Here is a 15,089-nt window from a genome sequence, read left to right as displayed (position 1 = left end):
ATATATATATATATTTATAGATAAAAATATATTGGATTATTGGTTTGGTTCGGTTTGAACCCAAACTAAACCAAACCAAACCATTCGGGTTGAGTAAAACACGAACCAATTGGGTTATGTAAAGAACACGGTTTGGTTTGGATCGGTTTAACTTCGTTGGTGTGGTTTGGATCGTCCGGTTTGGGTTTTTTGCCCACCCCTAGTGGTGACAACTGCGGCGCCTATATCAACTGGCACATGGCGTCGGACTACAGAGGCGGTTGGACCGCGAGGATCACAATTTTCAACTCGAGAGAAACAGATTTTCCTGATTGATTTTTAGCGGTTCAGGTGAAGAAACCGGCGCTTTGTGGATTTGACCTCGTTCCACGCGAGTCTCTTGAGCGTGGACGGAGGTGTCAACAACACCATTTTTATGGAAGATCTTCCGGGTTTGAAATATCTTGTCGCGGAGATTGATAAGTTGGATCCGAAGAAGAATCTTAGGGTTCGGGTAAAGTGTAAACAACAGTCGGTGATATAATTCAGCAAGAAACTCACGGCGGGGATTAACGTAGCGGAACGTGACGGGTTTCCGGCAATGGTTATATTCAACGGCAAGGAATGTTTGCTTCCGATGTGCTTCCCATTGCAAGTGGTGGGAGAAGACATGGGTTTAATACTATGGTTGTTTTCTGTGTCGGGATTTTTGTTGCTGCGTCTATAGTTTTATTTGTAAACATTCTAGGGCTTCTGATATGCTTTATTGATTGATTAATTGGTTTTGTAAAATAAAAAAAAAAAATTTTTACTCCATGCAGCTTTGTAGTTTTTTTATTTTCCTTTCTAGTACCACGCTCATTTACTCCTTTGTCATGTCTTTCTAAAATAAAAAGGCTTCTGTCTCACCAAGTTTTACTGATCCGACTTTTGAAAAAAAATATATTGGTTCGTTATTGTTTTTCAAACTATAATTTCATTTTATTTTAAATATTTTAACTATTTTATAAGTGTATATACAAATACATCCATTAGAAGTAATGGCTGTTCGATCTTAACGTTTGTTGGAGCGTTAGACGATCGTGTGTATGCCACAGAATTCTGATTTCAAAATCGATTCGGTCAAATCAGTTTTCTAGAGTTGGTTTGTATGGCTTTCTATAATCGTGGCTCTGTCCTTTTCATCAGGTTTTGAGGTGACCAATATAATAAGTTCAAGACACCTGCTCTTTTTCACAAGAAGAATAAAGCATTAGTGAGTTCTCTGTTGTCAACTCATATACTCTTTGGCTAGTGTAGTTTATTCTTTTGAATCTAGGTTATTTTACTTTTTTAATCTTGGTGTATTTTGTGGTCCATTGTTTAGGATTTTTGTTTCCTTTGTTTGAACTTAGTCTTCTGGGAGATCTTTTCCTTCCGGCATCATTTGTATTTCACCATGTATCTCACTTTGATTATTAATGGAAGTAATATTATCACTGAAAAAGAGAAGAAGTAATGCCTAATGTGTTGCCTTCACAAATAATTGGTAACCTTTTCCCCTATTGTGGGCCAAACAAGCTGCTACAGTATATTTATAACGAAATATTGTTTTTAATCATTTCTGTTTGTTGCTAAATATAAATAACTATACACTATGCATGAGTATTCAGATCTTCAAGACAAGTTCAGACCGGTTTTTTCAGATCTTGCTCTTTCGGGTCTACACTAGACTAAAAACATCTTGAAGACCCGGATGCTCATGCATAATTTGGGTCGGTTCCTTTCGAATCTGAATTAGTTCAGATTTATAATTAAAATATCTATTAAATACTTGTAATTTTTGAGTATGTATTGAACCTAGAAAAGATCCAAAATATTCTAACTCTATCAAAATATAGCAGAAATCCTTCATATTTATATAAAATTTTGCAAAATAAACAAAATATACTATTAATAACTGAATCAAATATTTTCAAACTCTAAATGTAACATTTAAAGTTTCATATTATTTGAAAATATTATAAAAATAATAATGAATAATAAAAAAACACTACAACTAAATCATAAATAAAAATAAAAATATAACACATGGAGTCATAATCTTGGATATTCATATGTTTGGTCTATTTGGATCGATTTTTTTTTTTGGATTCGGATGTGTTCGGATCAGGGATTTTCGGTTCCGGTTTGACAAAAGAAGTGTTTAATGCCATGGTCCCAAAGAGTGTTATAAATGGTATGAACCAGAAGATCCAGCTTTTACATTCATTATCCACAAAATATATCTAAGGTAATATGTTGTGAGACGAATTTTAGCTGCATATTTTGTGTGTTAGCATGAAAATTATGTGGCTAAAACATAATTTTCTGCCATGTTCGTTTGAAAGAAAAAAATTGTTATAATATTACAATTTATGATATTGTAGGCATACATACCTTTTAAATGTCTCTAACTTATCAGATACTATAGGGATATATATAACAAGATTAAGATACAATTGATAAAATAAATTTTTGATTTAACCATGAACATTTAATTATATAATTAAAAAATTCATTCCCAGTTTCCATTTATGCATATTCAACCTTAGGTTATATTTAGATTAGCTTTGGGCATTCGGTTCTAGGTTTGCTTCCGGTTCGGTTATTTCAGAGTTTTGGTTATTCGACTCTAGAGGTTTAGGATTCGTTAGGGTATTTAGAAATTTCGGTTCGGTTTCTGTTCGGTTATTTCAGTTTTCAGTTCGGTTTGTATAACAAAGTTAAGAACTGGCTTATATTCGTGGTAGTTTTCGGATTCCATTCGGTTTTGATTTTTCGGTTGAATTTGGGTTAAAAATCAAAACCTGGATTTTTTGGATTAAATATTTTTTTTTGGGTTTCAGATTAAAACTCGAATAATTAAAATATTTTGGATAAAAAGTATTCTAGTAAATTGCTCTTTTTGGGGTATTTCAACTTATAAATAATATTTCTAAATTATTTTATTATTTCAAAATTAATATTGTTAGTATATATAAATATATAAACTATATTATAGAAATTCAGAGGTTCTCGGTTTGGTTCCATTTTTTCGGTTCTAGTGATATAGGATCCACTAGTATAATTGATATGATCCAAACCCGAACCAAACCTTGTTTTGTGGTTCGGTTCGGTTCTTCGGTTCTGGATAAATATGCACATGATTAATCTAGATCATTATTAGTACTTACTGGTCAATCTTGTTTTGCGCAGCCAGATTTTTTTGGTGGTAATCCCATCAAATAAATAAAATAACTGTAGAATATTAATCTCTTAAGAATCTTTGAATAATTTCAAACTCTTTGAGCATCTTTACAGGATTTCTTCTGAACCCCTATCCCTTCCTTTGAAGATGTGTATATAAACCCTCAATCATATCTCAAATCTTCATACAGTTTTCGTTTGAACCTCTCTCACTTCTTCCACTAAGTTCGAGTCGATTTCTACTAGTAAAGCTTACTTTTGTTTTTGTATGCGGAAGGTCCTATGTCGAATTGGAAACAAATCTGTGGAATTTCCAGTCTTCATGCAAATTTCGCATGATAGAAAAAGGACGGGTCCAATATAGATCCATAGGTAACCTTGATCGACATGTTACTGATCATTAAACTGTCGTCAATAAGTTACCTTGCTTTTGTTTTTGATGCTAAGAACGTATAAAAAAACGTTATCCCATTTCTAAAAATGGTTAATGGTTTTCCCGATCCCATTTCTGCGTTCTTTTGCCCTTTTTTTTTTATGTTTGGTAAGTTCTCTTTTTAATTTGGGTGTGAAGTTGACGAACTTGAATATTTCAGTTACTACATTTGTGATTTTTCATTTGTTATTTATGAACAATTTTTTAGGTTGGGGGTAGAAAGCCATTTCATTTATTAATATTTCATTTGGGTTTGTTGTAGCGTGCGTCTGATTATATATGGAGATGAACACATTTCGATAAAAAATCACCACGGATAAGGCAGCAAACCCAAACTCAGTGAGCAGATTTTTAAGATGAAATATCACCACTGCACGGGTTGGTAATTACTTACCTTACTTTTGCATTTAGTTACTCGTTTTCCAAGACTTTGATTCTCTTTTCAAATTTGGGTCTAAAATGGACGAAATTGTAAAAATATTCACGGACATTTGAGATACCTATTAATCATTTTCCACTTTGCTTAGACCATATATCAATATTTGGGTTTAATTAGTATTATAGTATGTAGGTTTGTTGTAGCGTTCCGATTAACCGTGGAGATGAGCAAGCATTTCTTCAATAAAATTTCGGCAATCTCATCACGGATAAAGCAACATGCTGGAACTCAATGACCATATGTGTACACGAAATGTTTTATATGGTATAATCGATGAAGGGTTTATGTCAAAACTTCTTTGTGTCGATTTAGTTTTGGATCACGTTTGAGATTTTTTTTTTACTGAAAGAAAATATGGGAATTTAATTATATTTGGTCGAATAGATACCTTTTGTTTTTCTTTAAGTTGCATGCAAACAATGGCATAGGTACCATTTTCCCTTCTTTTTTGTTAGTACGTAGTTTGGTATTTTCAAAATATATACGTACTCTCTTTTGTTTTGGTTATATTTGTAGTAGAATTTTAGGGTCAGTTGTTGAATGAGTGATAGTTCTTGGATTGCGGAGGAAATTACAGAAAGGTTGAGATATCTCAGGCCTTTATAATTTTATTAGGAGTTGTTTGTTCACTTACGGTAAAAATCCCGCCCAGAGTGTGTTTTTAAGATCAGTCGCACAAAAAATCGCCTATTTGGTTTGTTTTGGTACTTCGTTTATCTTTTGCTTATACTGTTTTCTCTTTAATTTATATCTGCGCAGATGCAAAGAATGGAATGGGCAAATTTAATCAAAAAGAGAAGAGTTTGGTGAGTACATTTAAAAGGTATGAGCTTACCACGACCATATGTTAGTTAGATACTGAAACCACTGACAATCAAGTTATTATTCAATTTAAATAAAGCAAACTGATTGTTGACACGCATCACAAGCAATCCCTAGAAAACAAGGCATCAGCTGGAATGTATATAGAAGAACTCTAAACTCTAGAAAGTAATATATAGTATCAATAATAAACTATATTGTCGGACTTCATCTCCTTATTTGTAAGTCGTTTTCATGCTTGGTCCCTGTCTTGACCCATCTTATCCCTTCTTGCAGATCCCGTTCCTGGATTAGTTTCAGGAAACCTATTCTCATTTGCTAGGTTAGCATGTTGCTGTTCACGGAATAATTGTTGTCGACGTAAATCCACCAATTGTATATTTTCTTTCTGTATATGACACACACACAAAAGGGCACTAAAGATATGAATCTGCATAACGTCTATTAGAGAATAATGAGAATTCTAAGAAATATAAGCCGTTGTCACCTGATCAAGAAAGGGATTATGTGTGAGAGATGAAGGAAGTGAAGGTATATGCATCATGGATGGCTCATGAACGTACATCGGCTCTTGTCGATTGGCCGACACCTGAATATCGTTGAAACGCATTGTAGTCGTTATCACCGACTCCTCTAAGGGGAACAGATTTATCTGGTCCGGGATTTGCGTGAACCAGTCAGTGATCAAGTTCTTAACTCCATCGTCCTCGTCCTCGTAATAAACCAATCTTTCTTCTATGCTCTGATCATTGCATGGGAACTCTGAGATTTGATGAGAAGTGTGATGTTGGTGAGTCGTCACTAGATTTCTACTGGAAGACGCGACAGAGAGTCTATCATAATGATTTCCAGGAGGTGATGACACGCGTTGCGTCGTGAGATTAAGGTTTGTGTTGTGCTGTTGAAAATAAGACGGTTGAGGAATGTTGTTGACATGATGTGTTGGAAACTGGACATTTAGTCCTCTGTAGAGCTCGTTTGATATTTCTCCACTAGACATTCCTCGTTCTTGTGGAGTAATTAACGATGGATTTCTCTCGTCGCTTTTGTTTTGGTCATTCTTCTTTTTCAGACCCATCCGGAATTTCTGTACACCCAATTTAGAAGAAAGAAATATTAATGCAATACATATGTCAAAAACAATAAGGATTATTTTCGACTTATTTGATTTTATTAGTATTCTCTTAAAATGCTGTTTTGATGTGTTTAGTTCCATTAATCCGATCTAGCTATATTCACTAACTAGATGAACTCGCTTAGTTTTTTTTTTTTTTTTGAACGGTTAGGAGATTCTTGGTCTAAAGATCCCCCTACATCTTCCTAGGCAAAGGCATCAACCAAACTCGCTTAATTACGGGAAGGTAGAAAACTTTCTGTAGTTTGTATCTTTGATGATTTGTTTTATGTAATCCCAACAATGTTAAACATGCACCGGTTTTTATCGAATGGTTTATCTAAAACATACAAACAAAAAAGAAGTTATGGACTAAAAAAATTTCTACATCTAAACTACTATTTAATATTAAAAATACTATTTATTATTTAACTAAAAGTAATTAAATCAATAATTAAGGAAGATTTTAAAATACAAATGGACACAACAAAATGACATATAAAAACTTAGAAATGCAAATTGACACAACAAATTAGCCTCACAAATATCGTATACAAAAAATATTATTTATTATTTCGCTTCTTATATGTAATACTTTTACAACTACTTTAGTTATAAAATTATACATAAATAGTTGAATGGAATTTACAAATGAAAGTTTGAACAAAAGAATCCACCAATTGGGTAAAAATAAATAAAACAGTTCGTGGCCATTTCATGATCATCCCGTGGCTGTTTAGCCAAAAATTTAATTTTTGGCTAATCAAAGCTACATTGTCATTGACAAAAAAAAAGCTAAATTGTCATTGATTTGCACCTAATATCCCTCCAAGTTAAGTGAGCAAATTTCTTTCTTTTTTCTTTTTGGAAAAAAAGACTAACCCAACAAGCTCTGCAAAACTGATTGTGCAGCTGAAAAGTAAGATTGATTTGGTTCGAGATTATAAAAATACCACACTAAAAAAAACTTTATAAGAAAATAATTTATTTCAGCATTTTGAGAGGGAAAACTCTTCTAACGAAAAAAAAAAATAACAATTTAGAGTTTATATACATTCTCGTTGATTCCTCATAGGGATTTCCCCTCACTTACGGGAAGGCATCACAATATCGACTAAATACGGAAAATCCTTTATAGTTAATAGAAACTTAGTGGATCAGATTATAAAATGATATATCAAAGGAGTGTTTCACATTTTGACAAAAAGAGGCATGAGAATGTATATATATAGGTTTACCGTACGTATTCAATATTTGATCTAGATGAATGTGTTTTCCTTTGTAGACTAACTTAATGGGTGCGTCAATTTGTGATCAGCAAAACTATTATAAATGGTATAAAAGAGGTCCAAATAAAATTTGTGTCTTAAGCAGTACATATATATGTGACTTCGTGATTTTTACTTTCACAAGGCATAACTAAAAACTAAAGAGCATGACTTAAATTTTTTGGTGAAGTACAAACCAAAACAATAGAGGTCATCACACAGATATGTAACATCCCATTTTTGGTATATGATAAAAAGTTTAATAGAATTGATTTGGCTACGTATATCACCAAAATGCATTTACATTTGAGTTGGAATAGCGTAAGGTGACCTAACGGGAAATGATTCGTCATATGATGTGAGTGAAGATAAAACACATGGTAATGTCATGTTGTGATTGTATGGTCAGTAAACAAGATTTTCAAGCTTCCAAAAAATTAATGCATCTTCCATTACACGAAATGGGGTCAACATGCCAAGTAAACGGCTATAGGAGGCTTATTAGTCATGGGCAGACATGATGTTACAAGTGGTATAATAGCCAAACCTAGACGACTGTGGAGTCATGTGTAAGTTCACACTAACATGGGTGACGAACCTGAGGTGCAACGGGGTCGTTGCGCTATCTGAAATAGAGGGAATTATAACATTTCGGTTCGTGGTATATGGTGAAAAGCTTAATAGAATTTATTTGGCTATTTATGTCACCAAAGTACATTTACCTTTTCGGTCACACTTTAAAAAAACTCCAAAGTTAAACGTGCTTGAACTGGAGTAGTGGAAAGATGTGTCACTTTATCAGGAAGTGATTTGTGATATTGTGTTAGTAAGGTCAAAACAAGGAAAAATATCGTGTGGTGATTGCAGGGTCAGTAAACAAGACTTTTGAACCTACAAAAAACTAACGCAGTATCCATCGTACGGAATGGAGCTCATGAGCCGAGTGAGCGTCCGTAGAAACGCATTAACCGTGGAAATTCAGGAATTTACAAGATCACCTGAGATAAAATATGTATTCTCTAAGATATGAGTGCTTGGTTATCAAGATCTACATGATTTTAATGTGTTCCTCCTTGCTAAGAAATTGTGAAGACTTAAACAGTTCTCTTCTCTATACTTGTTTGAGTTCTCATGGGATGGGATGATACTATAATTTTTCCTACCCACTGGAAGACCAAGAGTGTAAAGCCACTATTAAATATGGGGTTACAAAAAACCATTGGATCAAATCTAAACTGTAAGGTTTAGACCAAACTTGGGTCCTGGATATGACAACCCATCCACCAAACACTTTAGACAATGTTATCTATGGCATCTCCAACTTTTTTTTCATTTCCTTATTAGATGTGATACCAACGATGAGATCTTACTTTTTACCAGAATTTTTCAACAAGAGTATATATCATTAATCCTTGCATTGAGATATAGTCTTACTTAGTACTTGGATGTAATACATGGAACCATAAAAAACAGATGCTACTCATTTTAATTTGGAAATGGGTTCTTAAGAACAACAATTTTACAACAAGATTGAGGGCATGTTATAAAACCGAGTATCACATACCTATTAAGTCATTTGTGGAAAATTCTAGCTCATGGGAAATTAAAACACTTTATGAGGCAGGTATTTTCATGATGTGTGGCGACGTGTGAGCGATTTATACATAGACTGATAGGAATTTTCCTAAATCTAGTGGCTTAGATGAATTCACAAATCATTTTATTTTTAATGTCTTTCATCACTACAAGTTAAGCTTTATTTGGCAAGGAAACAAGAATCAAAAGCAATAAACGTTTAGAGTTACTCGAAATCGACCAATGAACAACAAACAAAACAGAATCAAACTCGGGTAAGAATTACTAGAAATCGATCAAGAAAACAAGAATCAAAAGCAGGGAAACAAGAATCAAACTCTGGTTAAAGAGTTACTAGAAATTGGCCAATGAAACAAGAATAAAAAACAAGGAAATCAAACAAGAACCAAACTAGGGTTCAAAATTACATAGATCTAATTCGAGACGACTCTGATGAAGGATACATTAAGCTTCGAATCCAATTAACTTGATTATGCAATTCCAGTTTGTAAACTGCTTGATTTTGGAGTTCAGGTTTATAAAATGAAAATATCTTCTTCTGAATTGTGTGTCAGAAGTGGAAACGAAACAAAGAGGAGTAATCGGTGCATTGGGTAAGGGGAAATGTAATACATAGGCTTAGGCCTCGGCATAAAATCCGGAACCCGAAATCCGACCCGAATACCAACGGGTACCCGAAACGTAAAAATACCCGAACGGATCTTGTAGGGTGGTACAAAAAATATCCGAACCCGAAGTGTTATTAACCGAACCCGAACGGGTAACCCGAAAAATCCGAAATTAATAGTCAATATAAATATTTTGAAATATATATAAGTATTCCAATTATTAAATTCAATATTTGTGGTAATATTATATATAATAATAAATATTAAAATTCTAATAAATGCTTTAAGTACACAATTAGTTATAAATAAGTATTTTATAATTTGCTCATTGAAATAAAAAGTCTATTCTCTATAAGGCAATACATATTGTTTACAAATGATGTTTGTTTTCATGTTTGATTTAACATTTTATTGTTATTTTATCAATTTTATATGTGATAGATTAATTTTTATTTAATTTAGATGTTTTTCTTTATGTTTTACTTCAAAAATTTTGTTGTTTACTTTGGTTATATCCGAACCGAACCGATATAACCCGAATCCGTACGATATATGATTACTTTATGGGCTTTATGATGCAATACAATTTTGAACCGAACCTGAAGTGTTATTATCCGAACTCGGCCCGTACTAATAAAATTTTAGTATGAGACCTAGAAGCGTAAACCTGAAAATTCGAAAACCCGAAAAACCCGACCCGAATACCAACGGGTACCCGAACGTCCAGGTCTACATAGGCTAGTGCTGCTATAAAAGTTTGGTTTCACTAAAATCTGATTGGGTTTCGGGGTGGACATAAACCCGAACCAAGACCCGTGGTTATCTATAAACAAACCCAGTAGGGTAAAATCTCCTTACCGTTCGATCCAAACCACTTTTTTTGTTGATTTTGGTCCGAGTCTTTGGGTCCGGGTAAAATGTCTAGACCTATAATATGTGACCATTTTGGATTTTCCAAGTACATATATATATAAAAATATAGCTTTTCTATTTTGGAGAAAAAAAAATAGAACCACAAATTAAAACATTCATTGGATCATTTGGTACATTTATAAAGCAAAAACCAAAAAAGTCTTCAACGAGATAAAATATGTTTTTTTTTTATACACAGTTTAATTAGCTTCTCTTGAAGTGGAAAGCTATAGGGTCACAAATCTAAAAGAGGATGAGGGTAAAACAGAAGTTCTTTTCGACCAATTAGTTGTTTCAGTTTAGTACTTGAACCCATCTTGCTAAGTTGATTCCTAATGGATTGATCATGACTAGGTTAGTGGCATAGGGATGAGCCATATGGATCAAAGAAGTCGAATATTTTGTACTTCAAGGATCAGCACAAACTTATGGTCTCTTCATAGTGAGATGGAAAGTTTGATATGAGGAATGTCAGGTCTACATGACAAACAAATCTCCTTAATTCGATTCGAGACAAAATTTATGATTTGCTGGAAATAACCAAAAACCTGGTGGATTCACCGACATTTTTTTCCAGAGTTAATCTTTTCTATATTTTACATAATTGTTCTCATTTGTTTAATTTAAATGTATTCTTAAGATTCTTAACACATACGTGTAACATCTTGATTTCTGGTATATGTGGAAAAGTTTAAAAGAATTGATTTGGCTATCCATGTCACCAAAGTGTTCTTACCTTTTCCGGCACACATCTGTTTAGAACTCTAGAGTTAACTGTGCTTGAGCTGGAGTAGTGAAAAGATGGGTGACCTATCGAAAAATGATTCGCGATATCGTGCAACTGAGGCCAAAGCACAGAAAATTTTTATGTGGTGATTGCAGGGTCAGTAAACAATGATTTTGAGCCTCCAAAAATTTAACGCACCGCCCGTCAGAAGGGATGGGGTCCACGTGCCGAGTGAGCATACGTGAGTGGTATCAGAGACATTTTAGCTATCTCGGTTCTGAACCGGGAGGCGTCTTGAGACCTGTCATGATGCGCAACGGGGGTGTTGCGCTTTCTGAGGGTGAATTGTAACATCATGATTTCTGGTATATGCGGAAAGACATAAGAGAATTGATTTGGCAACCTATGTTACCAAAGTGTCACTTACCTTTTTCGACACACATCCGTTTAGAACTCCAGCGTTAAGCGTACTTGAGCTAGAATAGTGAAATGGTTGGTGACCTATCAGAAAGTGATTCGCGATATTGTGCGAGTGAGGCCAAAGCACGGAAAAATGTGATGTGGTGATTGCATGATCAATAAATAATAATTTCGAGCCTCCGAAAAATTAATGGACCGTCCATCAGACGGGATGGAAGAGTCCACATGCCGAGTGAGAGGGCATGGTGGCCGGGACGTTACAATATGCAGATAAAGTCTACAATCACATATGATGCTACAAAATGGTTAGAGTACATAATATATCGATACTATTTATAGTTTATTGTCACAAAACACAGAAAAATGTTATGTGGTAATTGCAGGATCAATAAACAATGATTTTGAGCTTCCAAGAAATTAATGCACCGTCCATCAGACGGGATGGAGTCCAGCAGCCGAGTGAGAGGGCGGGACGTTACAATATGCAGATTAAAGTCTACGGTCACATATGATGCTATAAAATGGTTATACGGAATATATCAATGCTATTTATAGTTTCTGTTTACAATATTTTTAATCTAATAATAGTTAAAGATTTGTAGGTGAGGTTCACGAGAACTTATGCAAAGGGTAAAAGCCTCTATTATAAAAGTTTTGCATCCACTAGGATATCTTTGTATTTCAAGTCTGAATCCATATCTTAATATCCAAGGTGCAATTTTTTGGGGTAATCCTATGTTCACAAAGTTGGGCTTCTGAAAATCTGACAAAGCACCGCCGTGGTGGTAGTATAAGAAGAAACGATACCTGGAGATGGCTGGCTACGTTTTCTCGAGTGAGGCTACTAACATTCATCCTCTCCAAAATTTTCTTGGGAACAACATCTGCATGAATTCACATAGTTCAAATATATATATTTAAAAAAAATATATATAAAAATAATTTCTACTATTATTTGCGAGCGAAGTGATTTTTCGCATTCAAACTCTTATGTTAAAAGTTAGATCAGTTAAAGTTGATGATACCCTTAATAAATTTTATATATAAGCATTCGGGCTCTTACGTTTAGACCGTTAAAGTCGATGATATCCTCAGTAAATTTTATATATAATTTATTATATAATTAAGAATGAATTTTCTATTAATAATATTAGATTTATATATTATATTAGATAATTGATTTAATTAAAATAATAAAATTGCCAAAAATAAAAACATATATTTAAAAATAAGATATTTCTTATATATATTGTTGTTATCTGGAAATAATATTTTCTATTATAAAAATTTAAAAATAAAATAAGTTATTATTAAATATTAATCAATCAAACACATTTGTATAAATATATTTTTAAAAATATTTTAATATGTGGGTGTTTTAAAAATTTTAGCATAATAATAAACATATATTTTGATGAAATTTTTCTATCGTATATTATCATACTGGTTTTTTAATTAGAATATATAAACTAATAAGTATTCCTAAGAAAATTATGTATGTATGTGGGAACAAAAGATTTTGTATATATATATATATATGCATATATAGAATAAATCTAAAATGACAAACCCGAGTAACTATGAACCCTAATGTACGTGACTCACCATTGTTGCCAAGGGAATTCACTGCATCCAAAAACTTTCCGTTAAGATAATCATCCCACACCACTCGCCTTTTCTTGGTGGCGGAATCACGATTATGATCTGGATCCTCCTCGTCTGTTTGTAACATGTTTCTTTTTCTCCTGTTAGGGCTTCTTATGGTGGAATCTCCCACAGAGGATGACTTCTCAGCTGCTGCTTTCTCTTCTGCCTCTTCGGCAACCGTGATACCCCTTAGTTCCATCTTCTTTACCAAGTATTTATAAATCAAACGTAGATCTTCTGGTCTTATCGGTTTTATGAGATAGTCACATGCACCGTTCCTCATCCATTTGGTCACAGATTCTCTTGAATCGTCTTGGGATGTTACTGGAAAAAAAAGTGTGTTTTATTGTTATGTTTTTTAATCAAAAAATTCAATGTACACGAACTTTAAAATTATATGCTTACTAATGATTGGAATATCTATTTCAGATCCAATTTCCGAGATTAACCGGAATATTTTCCCCTCTAGATTGTGTGCTTCCATTATAGCAATGTCGAACATATTCCTATGGTTGCAGAGTAGATACATAGCTCTTTCCTCTTCGTGGCATGTAGTCACTGCAAAAAATACACAGATCTATAAGATTATAACATCAATTAATAAAAAACACATTGGAAATTATATATGAACTTTATCATCATTTGATCTGTTCTAAAACTCCAAAATTAAACAAGTCAATCAAAATAGCTACCTTCGTATTGAAACTCTTCGAGATGTTTCTCCAATATATGAAGATAATGTCGATCTTCATCAAACAATAGCACCCGCAAACCCTCGGGAAAGTTGCCAGAAAACATATCGGGAGAGTTTGGTAAATCTCTATCTGGACCACCACTTTGGTCACTACTAGCTTTCCATTTCTGAAGCATTCTTATTGACGGCTGCAGGAAAAAGCTGCGTGTTTTTATGATGTAGTCATGGAAATCCGCCAAAGATGCTTTGCTTACCCCCTTTAAAACAATAAAATTCTGATATTTATCTCAAACTTTTATTTAACATTTCTAATTTGTAAATAAGTGAAAGTGGACCCCAAAAACGTATTTTAGTAACAGAATTTTGATTTGGAGATTCCCTATAAAACTGTAAATTTTTATAATCGAGTATTATATGATATTTTCTAGGGCTTTCACACTGTTCTGCTTTTACTTTCTTGTTTATTTTTAATTTTGGAATGTTTATAATACTTTGTTTTCAATTTGAAGGGAAATCTGTTTTTTTAGAGCAAAAAAATGGTAACTATGTCCCTTTAGATTAATTTATACTATTTTATGTCTTATTAGACTAATTTTTACCAAAATGGCAGTAATGCCCTTAAAATTGTAATTTTTTTAAAAAGATATATATTGAGTTCGACAAGGGGGATCGATCGATCCCACTTTACAAGTTATAGTGGATCGATCGATCACGATCATTATTCAGAACAAAAAAAAACGCGAAATATATACTGATCGATCTGGTCCATTTCACTCGATCGGCGAAGGTCGATTTACACAGATCGACCTTTAGATTAATTTATACTACTTACAGATCGGTCGATCTGTGTAAATCGACCGATCTGTAAGAATAGATCGATCGATCCCGTGCCGAGGAAAGAATCCCAAATCGATTTTTTTGGTTTTGTATGATTATATCCGGATTGATTCCCACTTGATTTGAACCGACCAAGCATGATTTCAACTCTTTAAACTCGATTTCTCTGGGATGAAAGTGAATATTCTCAAATATTTGAATTTCTAAAAATAGGAATTTGAATTTCTAAAAATAGGACACGCCTCTTCAAGAATGTTCCATCGACAACAACCAGTAGCACCCCTTTGAATTTGAATTTCTAAAAATAGGATATTTTTCTCTGGGATGAAAGTGAATATTCTCAAATCGATTTGTCGCTTTTTTTTGTTCCTTTTTTGTTTTTTTTT

The 15,089-nt window shown here is 33.4% G+C and overlaps 1 protein-coding gene across 1 annotated transcript; it reads right to left on the bottom strand.

Annotated features, from left to right (window-relative positions):
• Positions 1-5,085: 5,085 nt before the first annotated feature.
• Positions 5,086-14,042, bottom strand: LOC106305193 (two-component response regulator ARR14). Its single transcript, XM_013741563.1, has 6 exons — positions 13,865-14,042; positions 13,578-13,730; positions 13,131-13,496; positions 12,333-12,409; positions 5,368-5,967; positions 5,086-5,268 (listed from the first exon to the last, which is right to left on the bottom strand). Exons 1-6 carry the CDS (start codon positions 14,040-14,042, stop codon positions 5,113-5,115), a joined length of 1,530 nt encoding a protein of 509 aa, XP_013597017.1. The 3' UTR covers positions 5,086-5,112.
• Positions 14,043-15,089: the final 1,047 nt, after the last annotated feature.

Source organism: Brassica oleracea, chromosome C7, assembly GCF_000695525.1.
Source record: "Brassica oleracea var. oleracea cultivar TO1000 chromosome C7, BOL, whole genome shotgun sequence".
Lineage (NCBI taxonomy): Eukaryota > Viridiplantae > Streptophyta > Magnoliopsida > Brassicales > Brassicaceae > Brassica > Brassica oleracea.
The sequence above is the reverse complement of the archived record's forward strand: the minus strand, read 5'-3'. Positions and strand labels throughout refer to the sequence as shown.